The sequence below is a fragment of the Narcine bancroftii genome, chromosome 1 (assembly GCF_036971445.1).
Source record: "Narcine bancroftii isolate sNarBan1 chromosome 1, sNarBan1.hap1, whole genome shotgun sequence".
In the NCBI taxonomy this organism is placed as follows: Eukaryota; Metazoa; Chordata; class Chondrichthyes; order Torpediniformes; family Narcinidae; genus Narcine; species Narcine bancroftii.
Window position 1 is genome coordinate 164,685,276 of NC_091469.1, and position 26,155 is coordinate 164,711,430.

At 48.8% G+C, this 26,155-nt stretch overlaps 1 protein-coding gene across 1 annotated transcript in view; it reads right to left on the minus strand.

Annotated features, from left to right (window-relative positions):
- Positions 1–952: 952 nt before the first annotated feature.
- skp2 (S-phase kinase-associated protein 2, E3 ubiquitin protein ligase) overlaps positions 953–26,155 on the minus strand; it is a 36,737-nt gene continuing 11,534 nt past the window's right edge. The window contains exons 3-7 of the mRNA XM_069915602.1: positions 19,840–20,090; positions 15,533–15,650; positions 7,104–7,247; positions 1,496–1,630; positions 953–1,055 (exon numbers count right to left, since the gene is read on the minus strand). Coding sequence (XP_069771703.1) covers positions 953–1,055; positions 1,496–1,630; positions 7,104–7,247; positions 15,533–15,650; positions 19,840–20,090 — 751 coding nt within the window. The remainder of the gene's footprint in view (positions 1,056–1,495; positions 1,631–7,103; positions 7,248–15,532; positions 15,651–19,839; positions 20,091–26,155) is intronic.

A 26,155-nucleotide genomic window follows, 5' to 3' on the forward strand; every position in this document is an offset into this window, starting at 1 on the left:
TCCCACGGACGCAACCCTCCCCACCCCACTGATGCACCCAACACACCCCCCCACCCCTAACACACCTCACCCTAGACATACTTCCCCACCCTCAGACCCGCCCCCACCGCCACGGACCCGCCCCCACCGCCACGGACCCGCCCCCACCGCCACGGACCCGCCCCCACCGCCACGGACCCGCCCCCCACCGCCACGGACCCGCCCCCACCGCCACGGACCCGCCCCCACCGCCACGGACCCGCCCCCACCGCCACGGACCCGCCCCCACCGCCACGGACCCGCCCCCACCGCCACGGACCCGCCCCCACCGCCACGGACCCGCCCCCACCGCCACGGACCCGCCCCCACCGCCACGGACCCCGCCCCCACCGCCACGGACCCGCCCCCACCGCCACGGACCCGCCCCCACCGCCACGGACCCGCCCCCACCGCCACGGACCCGCCCCCACCGCCACGGACCCGCCCCCACCGCCACGGACCCGCCCCCACCGCCACGGACCCGCCCCCACCGCCACGGACCCGCCCCCACCGCCACGGACCCGCCCCCACCGCCACGGACCCGCCCCACCGCCACGGACCCGCCCCCACCGCCACGGACCCGCCCCCACCGCCACGGACCCGCCCCCACCGCCCCCCACGGACCCGCCCCCACCGCCACGGACCCGCCCCCACCGCCACGGACCCGCCCCACCGCCACGGACCCGCCCCCCACCGCCACGGACCCGCCCCCACCGCCACGGACCCGCCCCCACCGCCACGGACCCGCCCCCACCGCCACGGACCCCCGCCCCCACCGCCACGGACCCCGCCTTACTGCCCTTCCTCTGATCCTTCTCCACTCACCTCACCCTCATTCCCACCCTAGTGCTCTGGCACCCTCTCCCCCACCCTTGTTCTCCGTCCCCTTCACCACCCACCCTTGTGTTTCCCTCACCTCTCCCCCACCACCAGCTCACCTGGGACAGTCTTTCAACATCTGGCGAAGGGCGCCCGGCCCAAATCCCGAACAGCTGGCGACGTTCAGGCGCTGCAGCTGGTCATTACGGCCCACAGCCCTGCACCGGACACAGAGTGAGTGACAGGGAGAAAGCCCAACCTCAGCCCACACATCCCCACCTGGCCTTGATCCCTACACAGCCCACCCACCCCTTCGAGGAGCCGGCCACTGCGGCCCATGGCCCTACACTGGACACAGAGTGAGTGGCAGGGAGAAAGCCCCACCCTCATCCCACCCACCCCCTTGAAGAGCTCACCACTGCAGCCCACCGTCATGCACTGGACACAGAGTGCGTGGCAGAGAGACACCCCCTCCCTCACAGCCCACTACCCCCTTGAGGAGCCGGCCACTGCACCCCACTGTCATGACCGGACACAGAGTGAGTGGGAGGGAGAGACCCACAACCCTGGCCTACACACACAGCCCATCCATCTCCTCACTCAGCTCCCTGACATTGTGGTCAGACAGGGAGAGCCCCTCCACCCAGACCCCCCTCACCTGACGATGTGGTCGGACAGGGAGAGTCCCTCCAAGCTGAGCCCGAGCAGCCGATGACACCGTGCCAGGACATGGAGGATGGCGGTACAGCTGATCACACAGTGAGATAAGTCGAGGTACTGCAGAGGGAGTGGTCTGAGGGCACAGATCAACACATTCTGAATCAGCCAGGTCATCAAGGGTTAAGGGGAGAAGGTCAGGCAGTGAGGGGATCAGCTCATGATGGAATGGTGGGGCATACTTGATGAGCTGAATGGCCTAATTCTACTCCAGCATCTTGAAACATAGAACACTAGAGCACAGTAGAGGCCCTTGGGCCCTTGATGTGTCAACCCATGTATTCCTTAAAAACAGTATCAAACACTCCCTAAACCATTCTCCTCAGCTTCGTTCTCTCGAGGGAACAGAGACCCAGCCGACCCCACCTCAGCTTCATTCACTCGAGGGAACAGGGACCCAGCTGACCCCACCTCAGCCTCATTCACTTGAGGGAAGAGACCCTGCCGACCCCACCTCAGCTTCATTCACTCGAGGGAACAGGGACCCACCCGACCCCATCTCTCCCACCACTCAAACCCTCCAAGCCCAGCAACATGCTGCCGAGGGTCACTGCATTCCACTTCATTTATGTCCTTCCTCTGAATGGGATATGGGGTAAATGCCCACTTAGGTTGGGTGAGACAAGAACGAGAGGTCTTGATATGTTTCAGGGAATATTTGGGGGAACGTCTTCGCTCAGAGGGTGGGGAGAGTGTGGAACAAACTGCCAGTGGGTACGGCTTCAATCTCTATGTACAAGAGAAGTTGGGGTTGATGTGTAGCTGGGTGGGGTATCAAGGGCTTGGACTAGATGTGGTGCTGGGCCTGTCCCTGTGCTGTTGTGTTGAATGTCCATCAGACACAGGAGCAGAATGAGGCTATTTAGTCCATCGCCTGCCTCACCATTCCATCATGGTTGATTTACTATCCTTTCCAACCACATAACCCTTGATTCCCTTCCTGATCAAGTACTCGTTAAATATCTCCAATGACCTGGCTTCCACAGCCGACCATGGCACGCATGACACAGATTTACCCCACTCTGGAAAAACAAGTTCCTCCTCCTTTCTGTTCTAAAGGGATTTTTTTTAAATCTGGGGCTGTGCCCTCTGTTCCCAGACTCCCCCACCACCGGAATCATCCTCTCCACATCCAGTCTGTCCAGGCATTTCAGTATTCAATAGGTTTCAATGAGATCCACCCACCCACCCCCCACCATTCTTCTAAACTCCAGCAAGTCCAGTCCCAGCATTGTCAAATGCTCCTCATATGAAAACCCTTTCATTCCAGGGATCGTCCTTGTGAACCTCCTCTGGACCCTCTCCAATGCCAACATATCCTCACACTATAAGAGATAGGAGATGAAATCGGCCCTTCAGCCCATTGTCTGCCCTGCAATCCATCACAAACTGATCCACTTCCCCACTCTGCCCCACTGCCCAGCCTTCTCTCCACAACCTTTCTTGGATATGGAGCCCAAAACTGTTCACAATGTTCCAAGAGCAGTCTGACCAGTTCCCTATAAATCCTCAACTTCAAATTCCTGCTCTTATATCCCAGCCCCATCTGAATGAATATCGGCATTGCATTTGCTTTCCTTACCACTGATTCTACCCGCAAGGTGACCTTCAGGGAGTCAAGCATAAGGACTCCCAGGTCCCTCTCCACTCTGATTTCTGACTTCATTCCCATTTAGAAAATAGTCTATGGCCTTATTCCTTCCACCAAAATGAATGATCACACACTTCTCCACTGTACTCCATCTGCCACTTCCTTGCCCAATCCCCCAACCCATCCTTCTGTAGAGTCAGAGCTTCTTGCCCTTCCTCCAATCTTTGTATCTCCTGCAAACCTGGCCACAAAGCCATCAATTCTGTCAACCAAAACCAATGACAGACAAGGTAAAAGAAGTGGTCCCAGCACAGAGCCCTGTGGAACATACACTGGTCACCAGCAGCCAACCAGAAAACTGGAGAGTTACAACACTGTGGGCCGAAGGGTCTGAACTATGCTACAGATTTTTATGTTCCCTGTAATACGGTGCATATCAAGGTCAGGCAGGTGGGAGGGAGGGGGGTGGGTGGCACTGTTGGTAAAAATAGAATCAAATCCTTGGAGCGAGGAGATCTAGGATTGGAAGATGCCAAATCCCTGCGCGTAGAAAGAATTAAGAAAATGCAAGTGTGAAAAGACCCTGATGGGGATTAAATACAGGCCTTCAAACAGTAGCCAGGATGTGGTGTGCAATCTATAGAGGGAACCACGGGTGAGATGCCAAAGGATTGGAGGGTAGCTCATCCTGTCCTGTTGCTTAAAAAAGGCTCCAAAAATAAACCAGGTAATTATAGGCCGGTGAGCCTGACGTCAGTAGTGGATAAATTGTTGGAGGGAGTTCTGAGAGACAGGATGTATAGGTATTTGGAAAGCCAGGGGCTGATTAAAGACATTCAGCATGGATTTGTGCGTGGTAGGTCGTGTGGAACGAATCTTGTAGAATTTTTCGAGGAGGTTACCAAGAAGGTAGATGAAGGAAAGGCAGTGGATGTTGTCTACATGGACTTTAGTAAAGCTTTTGACAAGGTCCCACATAGGAGGTTAGTTCAGAAGGTTCAGACACTAGGTATCAAAGAAGAGGTTGTAAACTGGATTTGAAATTGGCTGTGTGGGAGAAAACAGAGAGTGGTGGGGGATGGTAGAGGTCTATGATTAGTGGTGCCTCAGGGATTGTTGTTTGTTGTCTATATCAATGATCTGGATGATAACGTGGTCAATTGGGTCAGCAAGTTTTCAGATGACACCAAGGTAGGAGGTTTTGTGGACAGTGAAGCAGATTTTGGCAGGGGGATCTGGACCAACTGGGAGAATGGGCCAAAAAATGTTGACAGGATTTCAGGATCTGAGTTACAGGGAAAGGTTGTGCAGATTGGGGCTTTTTTCTCTGGAGCGTAGAAGATTGAGAGGGGACTTGATAGAGGTGTTTAAGATTTTAAAAGGGACTGACAGAGTAAATGTGGATAGGCTTTTTCAATTAAGAAAGGGGGAGATTCAAACTAGAGGACATGGTTTAAGATTGAAGGGGGAAAATTATAAGGGGAACATGAGGGGAAATTTCTTTACGCAGAGGGTGGTGGGGATGTGGAATGAGCTTCCGGCAGCCGTGGTCGAGGCGGGATCATTGGTTACATTTAAGGAAAGACTGGATCGTTACATGGATAGGAGGGGACTAGAGGGGTATGGACCGGGTGCTGGTCAGTGGGACTAGGAGGGTAGGGATTTGCTACGGCATGGACTAGTAGGGCCGAACTGTTCTGTGCTGTAAGTGGTTATATGGTTATAAGTGTAAGGTGTAACATTTTGGAAGGGAAACCAAGGAAGGATGTACACTGTAAATGGTTTGGCTCTGAGGAGTGTGGCGGAGCAAAGGGATCTGGGGATACAGGTACATTATTCCCTGAAGGTGGCATCGCAGATGGACAGGATTGTAAAGAAAGCTTTTAGCATCTTAGCCTTTATAATAGTATTGAGTACAGAAGTCGGGATGTTATGTTGAAGTTGCTTAAGACATTGGTGAAGCCAAATTTGAAATATTGTGTGCAGTTCTGGGTGCCTAGTTACAGGAGGGATAAAAATAAGATTTGAAAGAATGCAGAGATTTACTAGGATGTTGCCGAATCTCCAGGAGTTGAGTTCCAGGGGAAGATTAAACAGCTTAGGACTTTATTCCTTGGAGCAAAGAAGAATGAGGGTAGATTTGATAGATGTATACAAGATTATGAGAGGTATGGACAGAGTAGATATGAATAGGCTTTTTCCACTTAGAATGGGAGAATTAAATATGAGAGGTCATCGTTTTAAGCTGAAAGGGGAACATTAGGGGGAAGTTCTTCACTCAGAGGATGCTGGGAGTGTGGAATGAGCTGCCATCAGATGTGGTGAATACAGGCTCAATCGTATGTTTTAAAAATAATTTGGATAGATACATGGATGGGAGAGGTTGGGATGGTTATGGAAAGGGAGCAAATCATTGGACCGGGGGAACGATGGTCGGCACAGACTAGAAAGGCCGAATGGCATACTGTGGTTCTATGGAGATAGAGAAGGTGGCAAAAGGGGCAATGTTACAATAGTCATGGGGGATTTCAATATACAGGTTGATTGGGAAAACCAGGTTCCTTCGGGGTGGCTTCTTGAACATCTTGTGGCTGAGCTGGCCAGGGAAATAGCAATTCTGCATTGGATGTTGTGTAATGGACCAGATTGAGAAGGGAGCTGAAGGAAAGGGAACCCCTAGGAGGCAGTGATCATTAGATGATAGAATTCACTCTGCATTTTGAAAGGGAGAAACTAAAGTCAGAAATGTTAGTGATGTTAGTGTACCAGTGGAATAAAGGGGGCAACAGAGATGGGAGGGAGAAGCTGGTGATTGAAAGCGGACACTAGCAAGGCGGGCTGTGCAGCAATAGTGGCTGGAGCTTCTCAGAGGATACAGGGCAAATTCTTCTCAAGGATGATGAAATGTTCCAAAGGGAGGATGAAGCTGACAAGGGAGGTCATAGAATGAGTGGAATCGGAATGATTGAGACACCTTTAAAAGCCAACCGAAGGCAACTAAAAAAGCAGTGAGAGAAAGGATGAAATACTAAGGTAAGCCGCCAGCAACAAAGAAAAGGATGTGAAAAGTTTCTTCAGATACATAGAGCAAAAGAAAGGTGAGAGTGGACAGTGGAAAACAACTCTGGGAGATAGTAATGGGAGACAAGGAAACACAGAGTATTTTGTATCAGTTTTCACAGTGAAAGAGGCCAGAGGTTCGAGAGTGAAGGCACAGAAACGGGTGTAGTCATTATTACGGAGGAGGTGCTGGGCAAAGTCTGAAGGTGGATAAGCAATCCGGACCAGATGGGCTACACCCCAGGGTTCTTAAAGAGGAGGTTTTGGTAGTGACCTCTCAAAAATCACTGTAAAAACACAAAATGCTGGAGAAGCTCGGCAGGTCAAACAGTGTCCTTTATGTAGCAAAGATACAGAACAGACATTTCGGGCTTGAGCCCTTCATCAAAGTGTGGAGAACAAAGGCAAACATCTTCAGGGCAGGCATCCCTCAAAGAGCTTCTCCAGCATTTTGTGTTTTTACTTCAACTGCGGTGTCTACAAGCTTTCATTATTTACCTTTCTCAAAAATCACCTGATGCTAGCAGATTCCGGAGGACTGGAAAGTTGCAAATGTCAATCCACTCTTTAAGATGGGAAGGAGACAAAAGACAGGGAATTATAGGGCAGTTGGGTTTCGGGACACTTGGAGACATAGGCAGAAGTTAGCATGGTGTCCTCTGGGGGAAATGCTGTCTGACAAACCTGTTGGAGATAACAGGAAACACAGACACAGGAGTGTCCGTGAACATGGTTTTACATGAATCTCCAAAAGGCCTTTGACAAGGTGCCCCACACAAAGCTGTGAAGCAAGAAAAGAGCTCATGGAATTCCAAGGAAGATATCATCACAGCTAGAAGACTGGCAGACTGAGCCCCACCCGCTGTACATTAACCAGACACCTGGAGATCTCCCTCACCTGTCATCCTTGAACATGGGATCCCCCAGGAAAGAGCGGGGGCTCCGGAGAACCACAACTCCAGAGGCCAACACTTGGCCCAGTGTGCCCAGGGGGAGTCTTGCCTTGCTCAGATCCACACTGTACCACAGGGACTTGTCGAAACTGATGCATAAAAGCACAGAGTCAGGCAACTCACAGATGACTGGCCCAGCGTGCCACATCCCGGAGCTCCTCCACCCCCCAGCAACCCCCCCCCACCCCCATAACCTCCCACATTAGATATTGGTTTCATGGGAGAAAGGAGAGGGCGATGGGGGAAGGTTGTTTTACGAACTGGAGGCCTATGACTAGTGATGTGTCCCAGGAATGATGTGAACCAACTGGGCTGGTTACTGCTTGTCTTCTATATTGATCTACAGATGGAAACGTACGTGACATGATCAACAAGTGTCCAGTATTGTAGAGAGTGAAGACGGTTGGCAACAATTGCAACAGGATCTTGATCGGTCGGGCAGGTGGGGCAGAGGAATTTAACACAGAGAAATGTGAGGGGTTGCACTTAGGGAGGTCTAACGTGGGTCGGATCAACAGTGGGTTGGGGAGTGTTGTGGAGCAGAGGGATTGGTGAGGCCAAATTTGGAGTACTGAGTACAGTTTTGGTCACCAAATTATAGGAAAGATATCAACAAAATAGAGAGAGTGCAGAGAAGGTTCACGAGAATGTTGACAGGATTTCAGGGTCTGAGTTACAGGGAAAGGTTGTGCAGACTGGGGCTTTTTTCTCTGGAGCGTAGAAGATTGAGGGGGGACTTGATAGAGGTGTTTAAGATTTTAAAAGGGACAGACAGAGTACATGTGGATAGGCTTTTTCAATTAAGAAAGGGGGAGATTCAAACTAGAGGACATAGTTTAAGATTGAAGGGGGAAAATTATAAGGGGAACATGAGGGGAAATTTCTTTACGCAGAGGGTGGTGGGGATGTGGAATGAGCTTCCGGCAGACGTGGTCGAGGCGGGATCATTGGTTGCATTTAAGGAAAGACTGGATCGTTACATGGATAGGAGGGGACTGGAGGGGTATGGACCGGGTGCTGGTCAGTCGGACTAGGAGGGTGGGGATTTGCTACGGCATGGACTAGTAGGGCTGAACTGGCCTGTTCTGTGCTGTAAGTGGTTATATGGATCTGGGGGAGTGTTGTGGAGCAGAGGGATCGGGGGGAGTATAACATAACAATTACAGCATGGAAACAGGCCATTAGGCCCTTCTAGTCCGCACCGAACCAAACACCCCTTTCTAGTCTCACCTCCCTGCACAATCCCCATAACCCTCCATCTTCTTCTCATCCATATACATATAACATAACATAACAATTACAGCAATTGTGGAGCAGAGGGATCTGGGGGAGTGTCGTAGAGTGGAGGGATCTGGGGAGTGTCGTAGAGCAGAGGGATCTGGGGAGTGTTGTAGAACAGAGGGATGTGGGGGAGTGTTGTAAAACAGAGGGATGTGGGGGAGTGTTGTAAAACAGAGGGATGTGGGGGAGTGTTGTAAAACAGAGGGATGTGGGGGAGTGTTGTAGAGCAGAGGGATGTGGGGAAGTGTTGTGGAGCTGAGGGATGTGGGGGAGTGTTGTGGAGCTGAGGGATGTGGGGGAGTGTTGTGGAGCTGAGGGATGTGGGGGAGTGTTGTGGAGCTGAGGGATGTGGGGGAGTGTTGTGGAGCTGAGGGATGTGGGGGAGTGTTGTGGAGCTGAGGGATGTGGGGAGTGTTGTAGAGCAGAGGGATGGGGGGAGTGTTGTAGAGCAGAGGGATCTGGGGAGTGTTGTAGAACAGAAGGATCTGGGAGAGTGTTGTAGAACAGAAGGATCTGGGGGAGTGTTCTAGAACAGAAGGATCTGGGGGAGTGTTGGAGAACAGAAGGATCTGGGGGAGTGTTGGAGAACAGAAGGATCTGGGGGAGTGTTGGAGAACAGAGGGATCTGGGGGAGTGTTGGAGAACAGAGGGATCTGGGGGAGTGTTGTAGAGCAGAGGGATCTGGGGAGTGTTGTACAGCAGAGGGATCTGGGGAGTGTTGTAGAACAGAGGGATCTGGGGGAGTGTTGTAGAACAGAGGGATCTGGGGGAGTGTTGTAGAGCAGAGGGATCTGGAGGAGTGTTGTAGAGCAGAGGGATCTGGAGGAGTGTTGTAGAACAGAGGGATCCAGGATTACAGGTATATCTTGTCTGAAAGTGGCATCACAGGTAGATTTGGTGGTCGAAAAGGCATTGGACACATTGGCCTTCATCAGTCAGAGCAGTGAGTGCCGAGGTTGGGAGGTCACGTTACAGTTGCAAAGTGTTCAGAAGAGGTGAGATTGGAATAAGAAAGGGGGGTGATGAAGATGAGGGGGTTGATGTCTTGGCAGCAGTTGGAAATCAAAAGATCCATAGCGGACAGCTGGCCAGGACGAGGTGTCCAAGAGGAGAAAGAAAGGGTCTTCGGTAGGGGGGTGGAGAATCTTGGTTGTGGAAGTGGTAATGGAGAAAGAGACGAGAGAAGGTTAGTTCGACATCATTAAGGTGTGGGTGAAGATGAAACCTGCATTGAGAACAGAGCATTCCGTCTCTGAGAGGGGAAGGGCAGAGGGGATGATAAAGACCAAGCAGGGGCCAGAGTGGGAATCAGTGTGGTGGAGGGTGTTTGAGGAGGAGAGGGGTTGGGAAGTCTACGTGGATGGAGCTGGAGAACAAGAAAAGCACAGGAGATGTAGGCTAAATTAGAAAGGGATGTCATAGTGGGGATTTTAACTTTCACTACCGCTCCCTACCATCCTCCTGGCCAACATACAATCCTTGGGAAAACAAACCCAATGAACTCCAAGCCAGATTATTACATTGGAGAGACATCAGGGAATGCTATGTGATGTGGTTCACAGAAACATGGCTAAATGAGGACATTTCGGACACGGCACTACAGCCCAAGGACTACACTGAGCGAACACCAGCGTCTGGAAAACCAGGGGAGGTGGCATCAATTCATCGTGGTGCACAGACGTGACGGCCATGTCCCAGACCTGCTCCCCCAACCTGGAACATCTGGCGAACAAATGTCATGTCACCCATTCTACCTGCTGAGGGAGTTCACCGTCATTATCCTGGTCGCAGTGTATGTTCCATCCCAGGCTAACGTCAGGCTGGCACCAGAGGGACTGAGCTTGGTGATAAACAGCCGTGAGACAGCTCATCCTGATGCCTTCCTGATTATCATAGGGGACTTCAATCAGGTCAACCTGAAGAGGCCTCCGACAAACTACCCCCAACACGTCACATGAGAGACCAGGGGAAGCAGCACAGTCGACCACAGCTACACCATCGGGAAAAACGCATACAGAGCCAGACCACGTCTGATCACCTAACTGCACTTCTACTTCCGGCATACGAGCAGAGACTGAGGACCACAGTGGCAGTGGTGAAGACAGCGAAGTGTGGTCAAGGGAGGCAGAGGAGCATCTGCAGGACTGCTTTGAATTGATGGACTGGAACATATTCAAGAACTATCCTTAGACTGGATTGAATATGCCAACAGGTGTCACCGACTCGATCAAGACCCATGTGGATGAGTGTGTGCCCACGTGCAAATATCGTGTGTTCCCCAACAAGAGGATGAATCAGAGGATTTGCCATCTGCTGAGGGCAAAAACAAAGACGTTTAAGGCCATGGATCCACATCTCTACAAGAAGTCCAGGTATGATCTGCAGAAGGCCATCTCTGAAATAGTGGCAATTCCAGAGGAAGCTAGAGACAGATACATGCCAGCTGTGGCAGGGGGTGGAGGCCATTACAGTCTACCAAGTGAGGGCGTACAGCATAGAGGGCTGTGATGCTTCACTACCCGATGAGCTGAACACCTTCTATGCCCACTTTGAGAAGGAGAGCCCAACAGTGCCACCTAGAATCCCTGCAAAGGCTGAGGTCCCTGTGATATCTGTCTCTGAGCACGACGTCAGAACATCATTCCAGAGGGTGAATCCTCACAAAGCAACAGGCCCTGACGGCGAACTGGCAGGGGACTGAAAATCTGCACCAACCAACTAGCCAGAGTGTTCATGGACATTTTCAACCTATCACTCCTGCAGTCAGAGGTCCCCACCTGCATCAGAAGGGCATCAATCATCCTGGTACCCAAGAAGAGTAGTGGGAGCTGCCTCAGCGACTGTTGCCCAGTAGCACCTGTGCTGAAATGCTTTGAGAGGTTGGTCCTGGCCAGAATTAACACAGACCTAAGTGCAATTCGTCTATTGTCACAATTGCCCAACAACACCCGCAATATCCCTGGCTCTCACTCAGGTCTGGATCACCTCAAAAACATGCGGCTGCTCTTTATCGACCACAGCTCAACCTTCAACACCATTATTCCCATAGTACTGGCCAACAAGCTCCAAACCCTGGGCCCCTGCAGTTGGATCCTTGACTTCCTCATCGTGGACCAGGCAGTACAAATTGGAAACAGCATCTCCTCCTCATTGATCGCCAGCCCCTCAAGGATGTGGCTTAGCCCACGGCTCCACTCTCTATCTACAAGTTTGTCGATGACACCACATTGTCGGCAGAATCACAAATGGCAATGAGGAAGTGTACAGGAGGGGGATAGATCAGCTTGTTGAATGGTGTCACGCCACTTTTGATTGTGGACTTCAGGAGGAAGTCAGGGGAACGCGACCCAGTCCTCATCAAGCGCTCAGTAGTGGAGAGGGTCAAGAACTTCAAATTCCTGGCTGTCAACATCTCCGTGGATCTGTCCTGAAGTCTCCATGTTGCTGCAATCATGAAGAAGGCTTGCAACTGGCTATACTTTGTCTGGAGTTTAAGGAGATACGGTGTGTCACTGAAGACTCTTGAAAACTTCTACTGGTGAACTGTAGAGAGCATTCTGGCTGGTTGCATCACTATTTGGTATAGAGGTGCCAATGGTCAGTACAAGAAAAATTTCCAGAGGGTTGTTAACTTGGCCTGTCTCATAGAAACATAGAAGATAGGAGCAGGAGTAGGTCATTCGACCCTTCGAGCCTGCTCCGCCATTCAACGAGATCATGGCTGATCTTAAACTTCAGTACCCCGTCCCCGCCTTCTCTCCGTAACCTTTAATAACCTTATACTGAAGAAATAGATCTAATTCCCTCTTAAATATATTTAATGAACCTGCCTCTACTGCCCTCTGTGGCAATGAATTCCACAGATTCACCACCCTCTGGGTCAAGAAATTCCTCCTCATCTCGGTCCTAAATGGTTTGCCTATTATCCTCAAACCATGGCCCCGGGTTCTGGATTTTCCCATCCTTGGAAACATCCCATCTGCATCCATTCTGTCCAGTCCTGCCAGAATTTTATATGTCTCTATGAGATCCCCTCTCAATCTTCTAAACTCCAGCGAGTACAATCCCAATTTACGCAATCTTTCCTCATAAGTAATTCCTGCCATTCCAGGTATCAGCCTGGTGAATCGCCTCTGCACTCCCTCCATTGCAAGAACATCCTTCCTTAGATAAGGTGACCAAAACTGCACACAATACTCCAGGTGGGGTCTCACCAAGGCCCTGTACAGCTGCAGTAAGGTATCCTGGTTCCTATACTCAAACCCTCTTGATATGAAGGCCAACATACCATTTGCCTTTTTAATTGCCTGCTGTACCTGCATGCTCGCCTTCAGAGACTGGTGTACAAGTACCCCTAGGTCTCTCTGCACTTCCCCATCTCTTAATCACAGGCACCAGACTGCACACCATCAACAAGAGGTGGTGTCTGAAGAAAGCAGCCTCAAGGACCCCACCACCCAGGCCATGCCTTCTTCACTCTGGTACCATGAGGAACGAGGTACAGGAGTCCGAGGACAGCTTCTTACCCACTGCCATCGGATTCCTGAATGACTATGACTTTGGTTGGTGTGTAATTTTTATTTTTTATTTTTGTAGTGGTTTACATGAATGTTTGCACTATGACTGCTTCAAAACAACAAATTTTGTGACTTGTTCATGACAATTCAAATACTGACTTGAGAAAGGCAATGAAAAAGGTTCCAGTGGGGTGGAATGTGTCAAATGTGTTCAGGAAAGCTTCCTCCGACAACTCTTGATCTAGTCCTGTGGAAATGGGAAGGGAAAGTTGACGAGGTCTTTGTGGAAAGAGCCTTTGTGGAAAGAGCCTTTGTGGAAAGAGCCTTTGTGGAAAGAGCCTTTGTGGAAAGAGCCTTTGTGGAAAGAGCCTTTGTGGAAAGAGCCTTTGTGGAAAGAGCCTTTGTGGAAAGAGCCTTTGTGGAAAGAGCCTTTGTGGAAAGAGCCTTTGTGGAAAGAGCCTTTGTGGAAAGAGCCTTTGTGGAAAGAGCCTTTGTGGAAAGAGCCTTTGTGGAAAGAGCCTTTGTGGAAAGAGCCTTTGTGGAAAGAGCCTTTGTGGAAAGAGCCTTTGTGGAAAGAGCCTTTGTGGAAAGAGCCTTTGTGGAAAGAGCCTTTGTGGAAAGAGCCTTTGTGGAAAGAGCCTTTGTGGAAAGAGCCTTTGTGGAAAGAGCCTTTGTGGAAAGAGCCTTTGTGGAAAGAGCCTTTGTGGAAAGAGCCTTTGTGGAAAGAGCCTTTGTGGAAAGAGCCTTTGGGAACAGCTGATCACTGATCTATGAGGTTTAAGATGGTTATGGACAAAGTGAGTTATAATTCAGCATTGGGTTTAAAGGTATAAGAACTAGAACGGAACATTACAGCTCAGAAACAGGCCATTTGCCCTATCTAGTCTGTGCTGAATCATTATTCTGCTTAGTCCCATTGATCTGTCCCTGGACCATAATCCTCCATACCTCTCCCATCCATGTACTTGATCAAATTTTTAAAAAATGTTTGTTAAAAGTTCAGCTGGAAGCTCGTTCCACACCCCCACCAATCTCTGTGTGAAGTTCCCTCAACTATTCCCACTAAACTTCCCCCCCTTTTACCCTTAACCTATGCCCTCCAGTTCTGGTCTCAACTAAACTCTGGGGAAAACCTGCTTGCATTTACTCTACGATTGGAGAAGGATGGGTCTGGGCCTCGGGTTGAGATTTTAAAGTGGAGAAAGGCTGATTTTGAGGAAATGTGAAAGGATCTAGAATGCGTGGATTGGGATGTTGTTTTCGGGCAAGGACGTGCGAGGTAAGTGGGGGACCTTCAAAGGGGAAATTTTGAGATTACAGAGTTTGTATGTTCCTGTCAGGATTAAAGGCGAGGTTAGTAGGCAGAGGGAACCTTGGCTTTCGAGGGATATTAGGGATCTGGATCGGAAGAAGAGAGAGGGGTATAATAGGTATCAGTAACATGGAAAACATGAAGTACTTGAGGATATAAAAAATTGCAAGAAAAACCTCAAGAAAGAAATCAGGAAGATTAAAAGAAGACGTGAGGTTGCTTTGGGAGTCAATGTGAAGGAAAATCCTAAGGGTTTCTACAGGTACATTAAGAGTGAAAGGATAGTAAGGGACAAAATTGGTCAATAGACAATAGACAATAGGAGCTGGAGTAGGCCATTTGGCCCTCGGGCCAGCACCGCCATTTTAGATCATGGCTGATCATTACCATCAGTTTGGTTTTGTATGGAGCTGAATGAGATGGGGGAGACCTTAAATGTTTTTTTTTTCCCAATCAGTATTCACTCAGATAATGGGCACAGAGTTGTGGGAGTAAGGAAAACGAGCAGTGAGGTCATTGGAACCTGAACAGATAAAAGAGGAGGAAGTGCTTGCTGTCTTAAAGCAAATAAGGGTGGATAAATCCCCAGGGCCTGACAAGATATTCCCTCACACCTTGAGGGAGGCTCGTGTAGAAATTTTTTAAATGCCCTAAGCCACAAGGGAGATGCCAGAGGATTGGAGAGCAGCTCATGTTGTTCTGTTATTTTAAAAAGGCTCCAAAAGTTGTATCAGACATCGGTGAGGCCAAATGTGGAGGACTGTGTGCAGTTTTGGTCACCGAACTACAGGAAAGATATCAATAAGATGGAAAGAGTGCAGAGTCGATTTACTGGAATGTTGCCCGAAATTCAGGAACTGAGTTACAGGGAAAGGTTAAACAGGTTAGGACTTTATTCCCTGGAGCGTAGAAGAATGAGGGGAGATTTGATGGAGGTGTTTAAAATGATGAGGTGGATTGACAGAGTAAATGTAGATGGTCTTTTTCTATTGAGGGTGGGAGAGATACAAATCAGAGGACATTGGTTAAGGGTGAAAGAGGAAAGGTTCATGGGGAATATGAGGGGGGACTTCAGAGTGGTGAGAGTGTGAAACGAGCTGGCAGCTGAGGTGCTGAATGCAGGCTCAATTTTAAGATTTCCAAAGAATTTGGACAGGGTGTCAGCAGATTTTCATGATTTACTTCAGTGACACAGTGGGCTGTTAAAGACTGCAGCAGAAGCTGGGTGTGGAGAAGGTGACAGATGGCAGGTCTTGGTACTCACGCCAGACGATGCCACCGTCTATTGACTTGTGCAATCTTTAACAAGTGAGGCAATGACAGCGAGTGAAAAATGACCAAGAGCAACTCCTCCGGCAGGTCCTCCCAGGAGCGGGCCACTGCTGCAAAGGGAACAGAGGGCAATGCAGTGAGATGCCATAGCAACCTCACCACCATGACCTCACAACATAGGGAGGCAGCAAGGGGAGAGGCGAGCAAGGCAAAAACAGAAGGTGGCTCAGGGGGAAGGGGGATGGGTCGGGGGGAGACGGGGACTGGTCGGAAACGGGTGAGGGGGAGACGGGGACTGGTCAGGGATGGGTTGGGGGAGACGGGAATGGGTTGGAGGGGAATAGGTCAGAGGTCAGGTTGGGAGCACGGGTCACAACATCACAAAAAAAGAAACAGAAGGAAGCCATTCGGCCCATCGAGTCTGCTCTGCAAATCCACTCTGAGCTAATCTGTTCTTCCATCTAGTTCCAAATTCCAGACTTTTCCCCATATTCTGTGATCCCCTGACTAATTAGATCCCTATCAATCTCCCCTTTAAACTCCCTCAACGATCTGGCCTCCACAGCCTGGATGTGGCGATGAACTCCACAAATCCATGACCCTTTTGCTGAAGAAATTTCTCCTCATCTCTGTTTTAAATGGGTCCCTTCTCATTCTAAGACTCTGCCCTCTTATCCTGGATTCACCCACCAAGGGAAACATCTTAATTCACATCTACTAAGTCCAAACCTTTCAGTGCTCGATGTTTCAATGAGATCCTCTTTCATTCTTCTAGACTCCAATGAATACAATCCAAATGTTCCTCATATCTTAGCCCTTGCATTCCAGGAACCATCCTGGTGAATCATCTCCGGACTCTCTCCAGTATCATTACATCCCTTCCAAGATAAGAGGCCCAAAACTTCACACAGTTCTCCAAATGAGGTCCCACCAGGGCCCCACGGAGCCTCATCAACACCTCTTTACTCTTGTACATTATTCCCCTTGAAGTGAAGGCCAACATAGCATTTGCTTTCTTTACTGCCGATCCAACCTGGTGGGTAACCTTTAGGTTCTCCTGCATGAGGACCCCCCCCCACAAGTCCCTTTGCATTTCTGAATTTTCTCCCCATCCAAATAATAATCTGCCTGTTTATTTCCTCATCCTAAATGTCCAACCATACATTTCTCCACATTGACTCTCATCTGCTGTTTCTTTACCCGCTCTCCTAGGCTGTCCCGGTCTCTCTGCAACCTTTTGGATTCTTCAACACTTCCTACTCCACCATCTGTCTGCAAACAAAACCATTCAATCCATAATCTAAATCATCGATATACATTGTAAAAAGAAGCGGCCCCAACACCGACCCCTGCGGACACCACTAGTAACTGGCAACCAACCAGAACAGGATCCCTTTATTCCCACCCTTTGCTTCCTGCCCCTCAGCCAATAATCCACCCAATCTAACATCTTTCCTGGAATTCCATCTTATTAAACAGCTGCTTACGTGGCTCCTACTTTGTCCATCCTACTTGAGATTTCCTCACATTATTCCAAAAGGTTGGTCAGGCAGGATCTTCCCTTTATGAACCTATCATGTCATGCACCTCAAGGAATTTCACAACTTCATCCTTGAAGATCAACTCCAATAACTTCCCAACTATCGACGTCAGACTAATAGGCCCATAATTCCCTTTTTTCTGCCTCCCTCCTTTCTTAAACAGTGGAACTATGTTTGTGACCTTCCAATCCTCGGGAACCGAGCCTGAGTCCTAATGATTTCCGGAAAATCAATTCCAATGATTCCACAATCTCCAAGGCCACCTCCTTCAAAACCCGTGGGACACCTCACCCAGTCCGGGAGACTTATCTACCTTCAGACCATTCGGCTTACTAAGCACCATCTCTCTAGTAATCCTGACTGTACTTAATTCTATTCCCTGAGACCTGACTCGGGTATTCTGCTATTGTCTTTCTCAGTGAAGACTGACGCAAAATCCTCATTTACTTTCTCTGCCATCTTTGTTACCCATTATAATTCTTCCAGCATCATCATTTTCAATCGGCCCTAGATCTACCCGTGTCTCTCTGTTACTTTTTATATATTTAAAAAAACTTAGTATCCTTTTGAATGTTATTTGCCAACTTCCTTTCATAATTCATCTTTTCTTTCCTAATGACTTTCTTCGTCTCTGTAAGTTTTTAAGTTTCCTGGTCCTCTGTTTTCCCCTAATTTTTGCATCCTTGTCTGCCCTCCCTTTTGCTTTTACTTTAGCCGTAACCTCTTGTAGCCATATTCATGCCATTTTTCCATCCATAATTTTCCTTTTTCTTGGAATATATCTATCCTACGCTTTCTTTATTTCTTGTAGAAATATCATCCAATTCTGCTCTGCCGTCCCTTCATCTAACTTACTTTTCCAGTCAACCTGGGCCGGTTCCTCTCTCACACTACTGTAATTCCCTGGCACAATACTGGCACACCCGATATTAGCTTCTCCTTTTCAAATTTGAAACTGAACTCAATCGTGCTATGATCACTACTTCCTAAGGGCTCCATTGCCTATAATTCTCAAATCACCTCCGGTTCATTACACATCACCCAATCCAAAACCGCCGATCCCTGGTGGGCTGATCGACAAGCTGTTCCAAAAAGCCATCCCTTAGGCATTCAAACTCTCTCTCCTGAGATCCAGTACCTTCCTGACTTTCCCAATCCCCTCTCATGTTAAAATCCCCCATAATTATTTTGACATTTTCCTTCTGGCACACTTTTTCTATCTCCAGCTGTAACTCGTGGTCCACTTCCCGGCTGCTGTTTGGGGGCCTGTATATAACTGTTAATCGGATCCTTTTACCCTGGCCATTTCTTAACTCAACTCATAAGAATTCTACCACTTCTGACCCTATGTCCCTTCTTTCAAGTGATTTAATGTCATTGCTTACCATCAGGGCCATGCCACACCCTCTCCCCACCTGCCTATCTTTCCTGCATACCTTTGGACATTCAGCTCCCAATCACACCCAGCATGAAGCCATGTCTCGGCGATGACCATGATGTTCTATCTTTCAGTGTGCAGCTGTAGAACAAGCTCATCCGTGCATTTACGTACAGGTCCCTTAGACCAGTATCTGTAACTGATTTTGCTGCCTTTCTATAGTACAGCTATGTATCCCGTCTTTTCACCTGCCTGTCCTTTTTGTCACCTTTTGCTGTACATTATTTTTGACTTTTTTCTATTATCTTCTTACTCGACCCCAACACCCTAGTTCCCTTCTACCCTCACATTCTGATTCCCACCGTACTGCCAAACTAATTTAAACCCTCCCCAATAGCTCCAGCAAACCTGCCTGCCAGGATATATTGGTCCCCCCTCTCGTTCAGGTGCAGCCCGTCCTTTTTGTACAGGTCAGACCTTCCCCAGAAGAGAACCCAATGATACGGAAATCTGAACCCCTGCCCCCTTCACCAACTCTTCAGCCACACATCCATCTGCCACAACTTCCTATTCCTCCCCTCTCTGGCGCGTGGCACAGGCAACAATCCTGAGGTTACCACCCTTGAGGTGCTGCTTTTTAACTTCCTTTCTAAATCCCTATAGTCCCTTCTCAGGACCTCATCCCCGCTCCTATCTATGCCATTGGTCCACACATGGACCACGACATCTGGCTGCTCACCCTCCCCCTCCAGAATGCTGTGGACTCGATCAGAGACGACCCTGACCCTGGCAGGCAACATGTAAGCCGGGAGCCTCGACCCCATTCAAGGAACCACCTATTCACCTAAGACTCGTATCTAACCAACGAATCCCCAATCACCATCGCTCTCCTCTTTTCCCCCCTTCCCTTCTGAGCTGGAGGGCCAGCTTCTGCACCATCAGGGTGTGGTCAGGTCAGGGGGACGTGTATGAGTCAATGGGGAATGGATCGGTGGGGACAGGGATGGATCGGTGAGGATGGGTTAGGGGTACAGGGATAGATTGGGGGGATGGGGACAGATCGGTGGGGCCATGGACGGGCCGGGTCAGGGGGGGGGCGGAATGGGTTGGGGATGAGAGGGTTACAGGGATGGGGTTGGTGTGGTGGGGGGAGGGAGGGGAAAAGCCGGGGAAACAGAGATGGGAGGGTTACATGGAAAGGGGACCAGGGAGGGGGGGGGGGGGGTCCTGGGGGATGGTTCAGGGAGACGAGGATGGGTCTGGGGGACGGAGATGAGAGGGCTCCAGAGCTGGACATTACGCCTTGCCAACATCAGGGAGATTTGCAAGCTGGGATGAAAACAAGAACATTCCCACCAGGACCAGTGGGTCTGCACCCACCTGTGGAAGGGTCAGGTTTGCGAAACCTCTTAGATACCAGAAAGTTGGGTGGTTGGTTCTCCTTCCCCTGGCAGGGTCTGGCTCGTTTGTTTGGAGGCGATTGATCAGGTTCGTCCGAAGGTGTGTTTGTGTTCTCCTCGATCAGGCCGACACCCATCACGGACATCAATGAGCGAGTCTCTGCCAGGTCCCAGCTCCACGTGAAGGTCACAGCACTGCAGTTGGAAGCAGTGCCCTGCTGGAGCACGTTGCTGCCAGGTGAGATAGTCAGTGAGAAGGAGCATTCAACCGTCAGTCACTCATTCACCCATCCCTCCAAGGCACGCTCCACTGGACAGAGAGCTCGTCTCCCAGGCAGGAGAGGTTGGGTAACCCAGGGATTCACTGGCTGTGATCAACAGCAGCTCCCTGTGGCCCCAACACTGGCTAGAATCCCAACTCACTCAGAGGGAAATGGCTGTGGTTGTCCAGGTCAATCGTCCCAGCTCTGGGTCCCCAGAGCAGGAAGACCACACCACTGCCTCAGAGGCCTGGACGTGGGAGAACATACCTGTCTACAGCAGGACCTGACCACACTGGTCAGAGTCATGCAACATAGAAACAGGTCCTTCAGCCCTCTGCCCCTGTGGTGATATATGAGGGGGGGGGGGGGGAGGGTTGTTGTCCATCATAGAAACAGGCCCTTTACCCCTCTGCCTCCGCACTGGCTATCACGACTACTATGTATAGCAAACACCTGAGGACAGCTCTACAAGATGAGGGGAGGTCAGTTTAGGGAGACATCGGGGATACTTTTTTTTTTACGCAGAGTTATGGGTGTCTGGAATGCCTTGCCAGGGATGGTGGTGGAGGCTGGAACACCAGACATTTAAAAGACTCTTAGACAGTGTAAGGTAAAACATCATGAGATGGGAATGTGTAAGGAGTTACCCTGCCCTGTACAGGGCTGTAACAAGATGTAAATGCATCCTTGTACTTACAAGATAAGAGAGACATTGATGGATTGAGAGGCAGGAAGCTAGCAGGGAAAGGATAGCAACAGTTTTAGTCATTGGACAAGTAATGATATGATGATGTTCTAAGCACATATCCAAGGGTATAAAAAATCACCATTTTGCTGATAACGGCAGAATGCATTCTCCGACTAACATGGTTAGTCGCAAGTGTTACAATCCGGTAATAAAGAACAAAGAACCCTGATTTCGACTCAGCCTGGTGTTTGTCTCACTCATTCATGAACAAAGCAGACCTAACAACAGTCACATGAATGGAAGGAAAATAGAGGATTACAGGTGTTGGGAGGGGAGAGATGGGTTAGATTATCGTGGAGATGGTTTACATGGGTCAGCACAACATTGTGGGCCGAAGGCCCAGACTGGGCTGTAATCACACGATAAAGGAACAGAAGTAGGCTCCACAAAACCACCTTGGGCTAAACAGTTCTCACATCTAGTTCCAAGTTCCAGCCTTGGCCCCATATCCTTTGATCCCCTGACTAATTAGATCCCTATCAATCTCCCCTTTAAATTCCCCCAATGATCCGGCCTCCACAGCTGGATGTGGCAATGAACTCCACAAATCCACCACCCTCTGGCTAAAGATTTTCTCCTCATCTGTTTTAAATGGGTTCCTTCTAATTCTAAGACCATTCCCTCTTGTTCTGGAAACATCTTATTCACATCTACTCTGTCCAAACCTTTCAACATTCAAAATGTTTCTATGAGATCCTCCTCATTCTTCTAGACTCCAATGAATACAGTCGAAGAGCCGCTAAACGTTCCTCATATGTTAGGCCCTTGTATTCCAGGAATCATCCTGGTAAATCTTTTCTGTACTCCCTCCAAAATAATAACTATACAATATTTACAGCACAGAAACAGGCTAGTTTGGCCCTTCTAGTCCATGCCGAACACCTACTCCCACCTAGTCCCATTGACCTGCACCTGGTCCATAACCCTCTACACCTCTCTCGTCCATATACCTATCCAACTTTTCCTTAAGTATTAAAATCAAACCCGCTTCTACCACTTCGGCCGGAAGCTCATTCCACACTCCCACCACCCTCTGACTGAAGAAATCCCCCATCATGTTCCCCCTCTACTTCCCCCTTCATTCTCAATCCATGTCCTCTTGTCTGAATCTCCCCCACTCCCAATGGAAAAAGCCTGTCCACATTGACTCTGTCTGTCCCCCTCATAATTTTAAATACCTCTATCAAATCACCCCTCAATCTTCTACGTTCCAGTGAATAATGTCCTAACCTGCTCAACCTTTCCCTGTAACTCAATCCCTGAAACCCCGCAACATTCTAATATACCTCCTCTGCCCTCTCTCTATACTGTTAATATCCTTCCTGTAATTCGGTGACCAAAACTGCACACAATATTCCAAATTTGGCCTCACCAATGCCTTATAGAACTTCAACATGACATCCCAACTCCTGTACTCAATACTCAGGCCAACTTACCAAATGCTTTCTTCACCACCCTATCTAGACGTGACTCCACTTTCAGGGAATTATGTACCATGACTTCTAATTCCCTTCGTTCCACTGCACTCCTCAATTGTCGACCATTTAACGTGTATGTCGTATTTTAATTATTCCTACTAAAATGTAGCAGCTCACATTTATCAGTATTAAACTCCATCTGCCATCTTCCAGCCCACTCTTCTAACTGTCCTATATCACCCTATAAGCTTTGAAAACCTTCCTCACTGTCCACAACACCACCAATCTTCGTATCATCTGCACACTTACTCATCCAATTTACCACCCTATCATCGAGATCGTTAATATATATGACAAACAACAATGGACCCAGTACCGATCCCTGAGGGACTCCACCAGTCACCGGCCTCCAATTTGACAAATAATTTTCCATCACTGCTCTCTGGCATCTCCCATCCAACTATTGTTGAATCCATTTCATTACTTCAACATTAATACCTAATGCTTGAACTTTTCTAACCTCTTATGTGGAACTTTGTCATATAGACAAAATCCACAGCCTTCCCCTTGTCAACTTTCTTAGTAACCTCCTCGAAAAATTCTGTAAGATTTGTTAAACATGACCTACTAAGCACAGAACCATGTTGGTTACTCCTAATCAATCCATATCTTTCCAAATAATTGTATATACCATCTCTAACAACACTCTCCATTAATTTACCCATCTCCAACGTCAAACTCACTGGCCTATAATTTCCAGGGTTAATTTTGGAGTCTTTTTTAAACAGCAGGACAACATGAGCCACCTTCCAGTCCTCCGGAACCTCCCCCATGGCCAGTGACATTTTAAGTTTTTCTGTCAGAGCCCCCACTATTTGTTCACTAACCTCCCTCAGGTTCCAGGGAATATCTTGTCAGGACCCAGAGATTTAACCACCTTTATTCTCTTTAAAATAGCCAAAACCACCTCCTCATTAATCTGTATATTATCTATGACCTCACTAGCAGATTTCCCCACTTCACCTGGCTCAATATTATTAACCTAAAAATAATAGCATCACTACATCCCTTCTAAGATAAGGGATATACACAGTTCTCCAAATGAGGTCCCACCAGGGCCCCACGGAGCCTCATCAACACCTCTTTACTCTTGTACATTATTCCCCTTGAAGTGAAGGCCAACATAGCATTTGCTTTCTTTACTGCCGATCCAACCTGGTGGGTAACCTTTAGGTTCTCCTGCATGAGGACCCCCCCCCCCCCACAAGTCCCTTTGCATTTCTGAATTTTCTCCCCATCCAAATAATAATCTGCCTGTTTATTTCCTCGTCCTAAATGTCCAACCGTACATTTCTCCACATTGTGTCTCATCAGCCGTTTCTTTGTCCGCTCTCCTAAACTGTCCCGGTCTCTCTGCAACCTTTTGGATTCTTCAACACTTCCTACTCCACCATCTGTCTGCAAACAAAACCATTCAATCCATAATCTAAATCATCGATATACATTGTAAAAAGAAGCGGCCCCAACACCGACCCCTGCGGACACCACTAGTAACTGGCAACCAACCAGAACAGGATCCCTTTATTCCCACCCTTTGCTTCCTGCCCTTCAGCCAATAATCCACCCAATCTAACATCTTTCCTGGAATCCCATGGGCTCTCATTTTATTAAACAGCTGCTTATGTGGCACCTTATCAAAGGCCTTTTGAAAATCCAAATATACAACATCCACAGTCTCTCCCTTGTCCATCGTACTGGAGTGGATGTAGATAAGATGTTTCCCTTGGTGGGTGAATCAAGGACAAGGGGGCACAGTCTTAAAATTAGAAGTTATCCATTTAAAACAGAGAGGAGGAAGAACATCTTTGGTCAGAGAGTCGTGGATCTGTGAAACTCACTGCCTTGTGCAGCAGTGGAGGCTGGATCACTGGGAGTATTTAAACAGGAAATTGATAATTATCTAATAAGGGTATGAAGGGATATGGGGAAAGGGCTGGAAATTGGAATGAAGTGTGAGCATAGTTCAGCTTAGTGTAGAGTCACGGAACAGACTCGATGGGCCTAGTGGCCTGTTTCTGCTCCGTGATCTTGTGAGATTTCTTCCAAAAAATGCCAATAGGTGGGTCTGGTAGGGTCTTCCCTTCATGAATCCATGCTGGCTTGGACCTATCCCTCATCCTTGAGGATCGACTCCAATAACTTCCCAACAACCGACATCAGACTAATAAGCCTATAATTCTAATAATCCCACATCTACATTCATTCCATACACCTTGATGACATGTTCATTCAAATACTTCCCCAGGGGCCTCTTTAAATGCTGTTCCCGCTCCATCTTCTCTGAGAGACCAACCACTCCATGTGAAACGTTTATCCCTTAGATTCCCGTGCAATCTCCTCCCGAAACCTACGTCCTCTCATGCTCAACACCCCTACCTTGGGAAACGGACTCTGGCTATTCGATCCAGGATTTGCACAGTAAATAGCAGGGTTCCAGGGAGAGTTGCAAAACTGAGAGACCAAGGGATACGGATGTACAGTTTCATGAAAGTGGGGGTTCAGGTGGACAAGGGTGGGGGTGGGGGGGGGGGGGGAGAGGAGGAGGCAGCATTTGGTCCACTGGCCTTCATTGGGAGGAGGGGTGTTGTACAGAAGTTGGACCTGATGATTCAGAGATTAAAAAAGGATGTGCAGGCATTGGAGAGGGTTCAGAGAAGATTCACAAGAATGAAGGGATCAGCACATGAAAAACATTTGATGGCTCTTGGACTGGATCCTTGGAGTTCAGAAGAATGAAGGGGGACCTCATAGAAACATTTCAAATGTTGAAAGGCCTGGACAGAGTAGATGTGGTAAAGTTGTTTCCTATGGTAGGGGAATCAAGGACAAGATGGGACAACTTCAGAATTGAAGGGCCCCCATTTAAAGCAGAGATGTGGAAGAATTTCTTAAGCCAGAGTAGTGAACCTGTGGAATTTGCTACCACAGGCGTCTGTGGAGGACGGGTCGTTGGGTGTATTTGAGGCAGAGATTGATAGGTTTCTGAATAGTCAGGGTATCAAAGGTTATGGGGAGAAGGCAGGGGAGTGGGAGAATGGATCAGCTCATGGTGGAGTAGATTAGATGGGCCAAAATCATATGGTCTTCTGGATTCAGCATGCAGCATTGGTGAAGCCACATGGAGTACAATGTGCAGTTTGGTCACCCAGTGACAGGAAGGGGACTGGAGGCCTTGGGTCACAGGAGGAAGTGGACAGGCTGGGTGTTTGCTTCCTGCAAAGGGTTATCCATCACAGGGAGCATTTTTCGGCTCTGGGTCTATCCTCACTGGAGTTTAGAAGAATGAGGAGGAATCTCATTGAAATGCATTGAATACTGAAAGACCTGGACAAAGTGGATGTGGAGAAGATGTTTCCGGTGGTGGAGTCTGGGACCAGAGGACACAATCCCAGAATACAAAAATGTGAAGAGAGATTCCTTTACCCAGGGGGTGGCGAATCTGTGGAATTCATTGCCACAGCTGTGCAGGCCAAGGCATAGGGGATATTTAAGATGGAGGTGGATAGGTTTTTGAGGAGGAAGGGAATCAAGGATCAAGAAGGCAGGAGAATGGAGTTGAAAAGGTTAGTAAATAAAACAGACTGTGTGAAAAATGGTTGAAAGTGATTACATTCACACCATTCTGTGAAAAGTGATGGAATGCAAAGTATGTAGATTAAATCTTGAGAGTAGACAGTACTAGCTAGTGGGCCCCTTCTTATCTCGAGCCCCAATGATGCAAGGATCTGGTTCAGGCTGGTACAGTGACATAAGGAAGTCTATAGCTAGTACTGCGCTTGCTTAATAAAGACATGAATGTTAACTTAG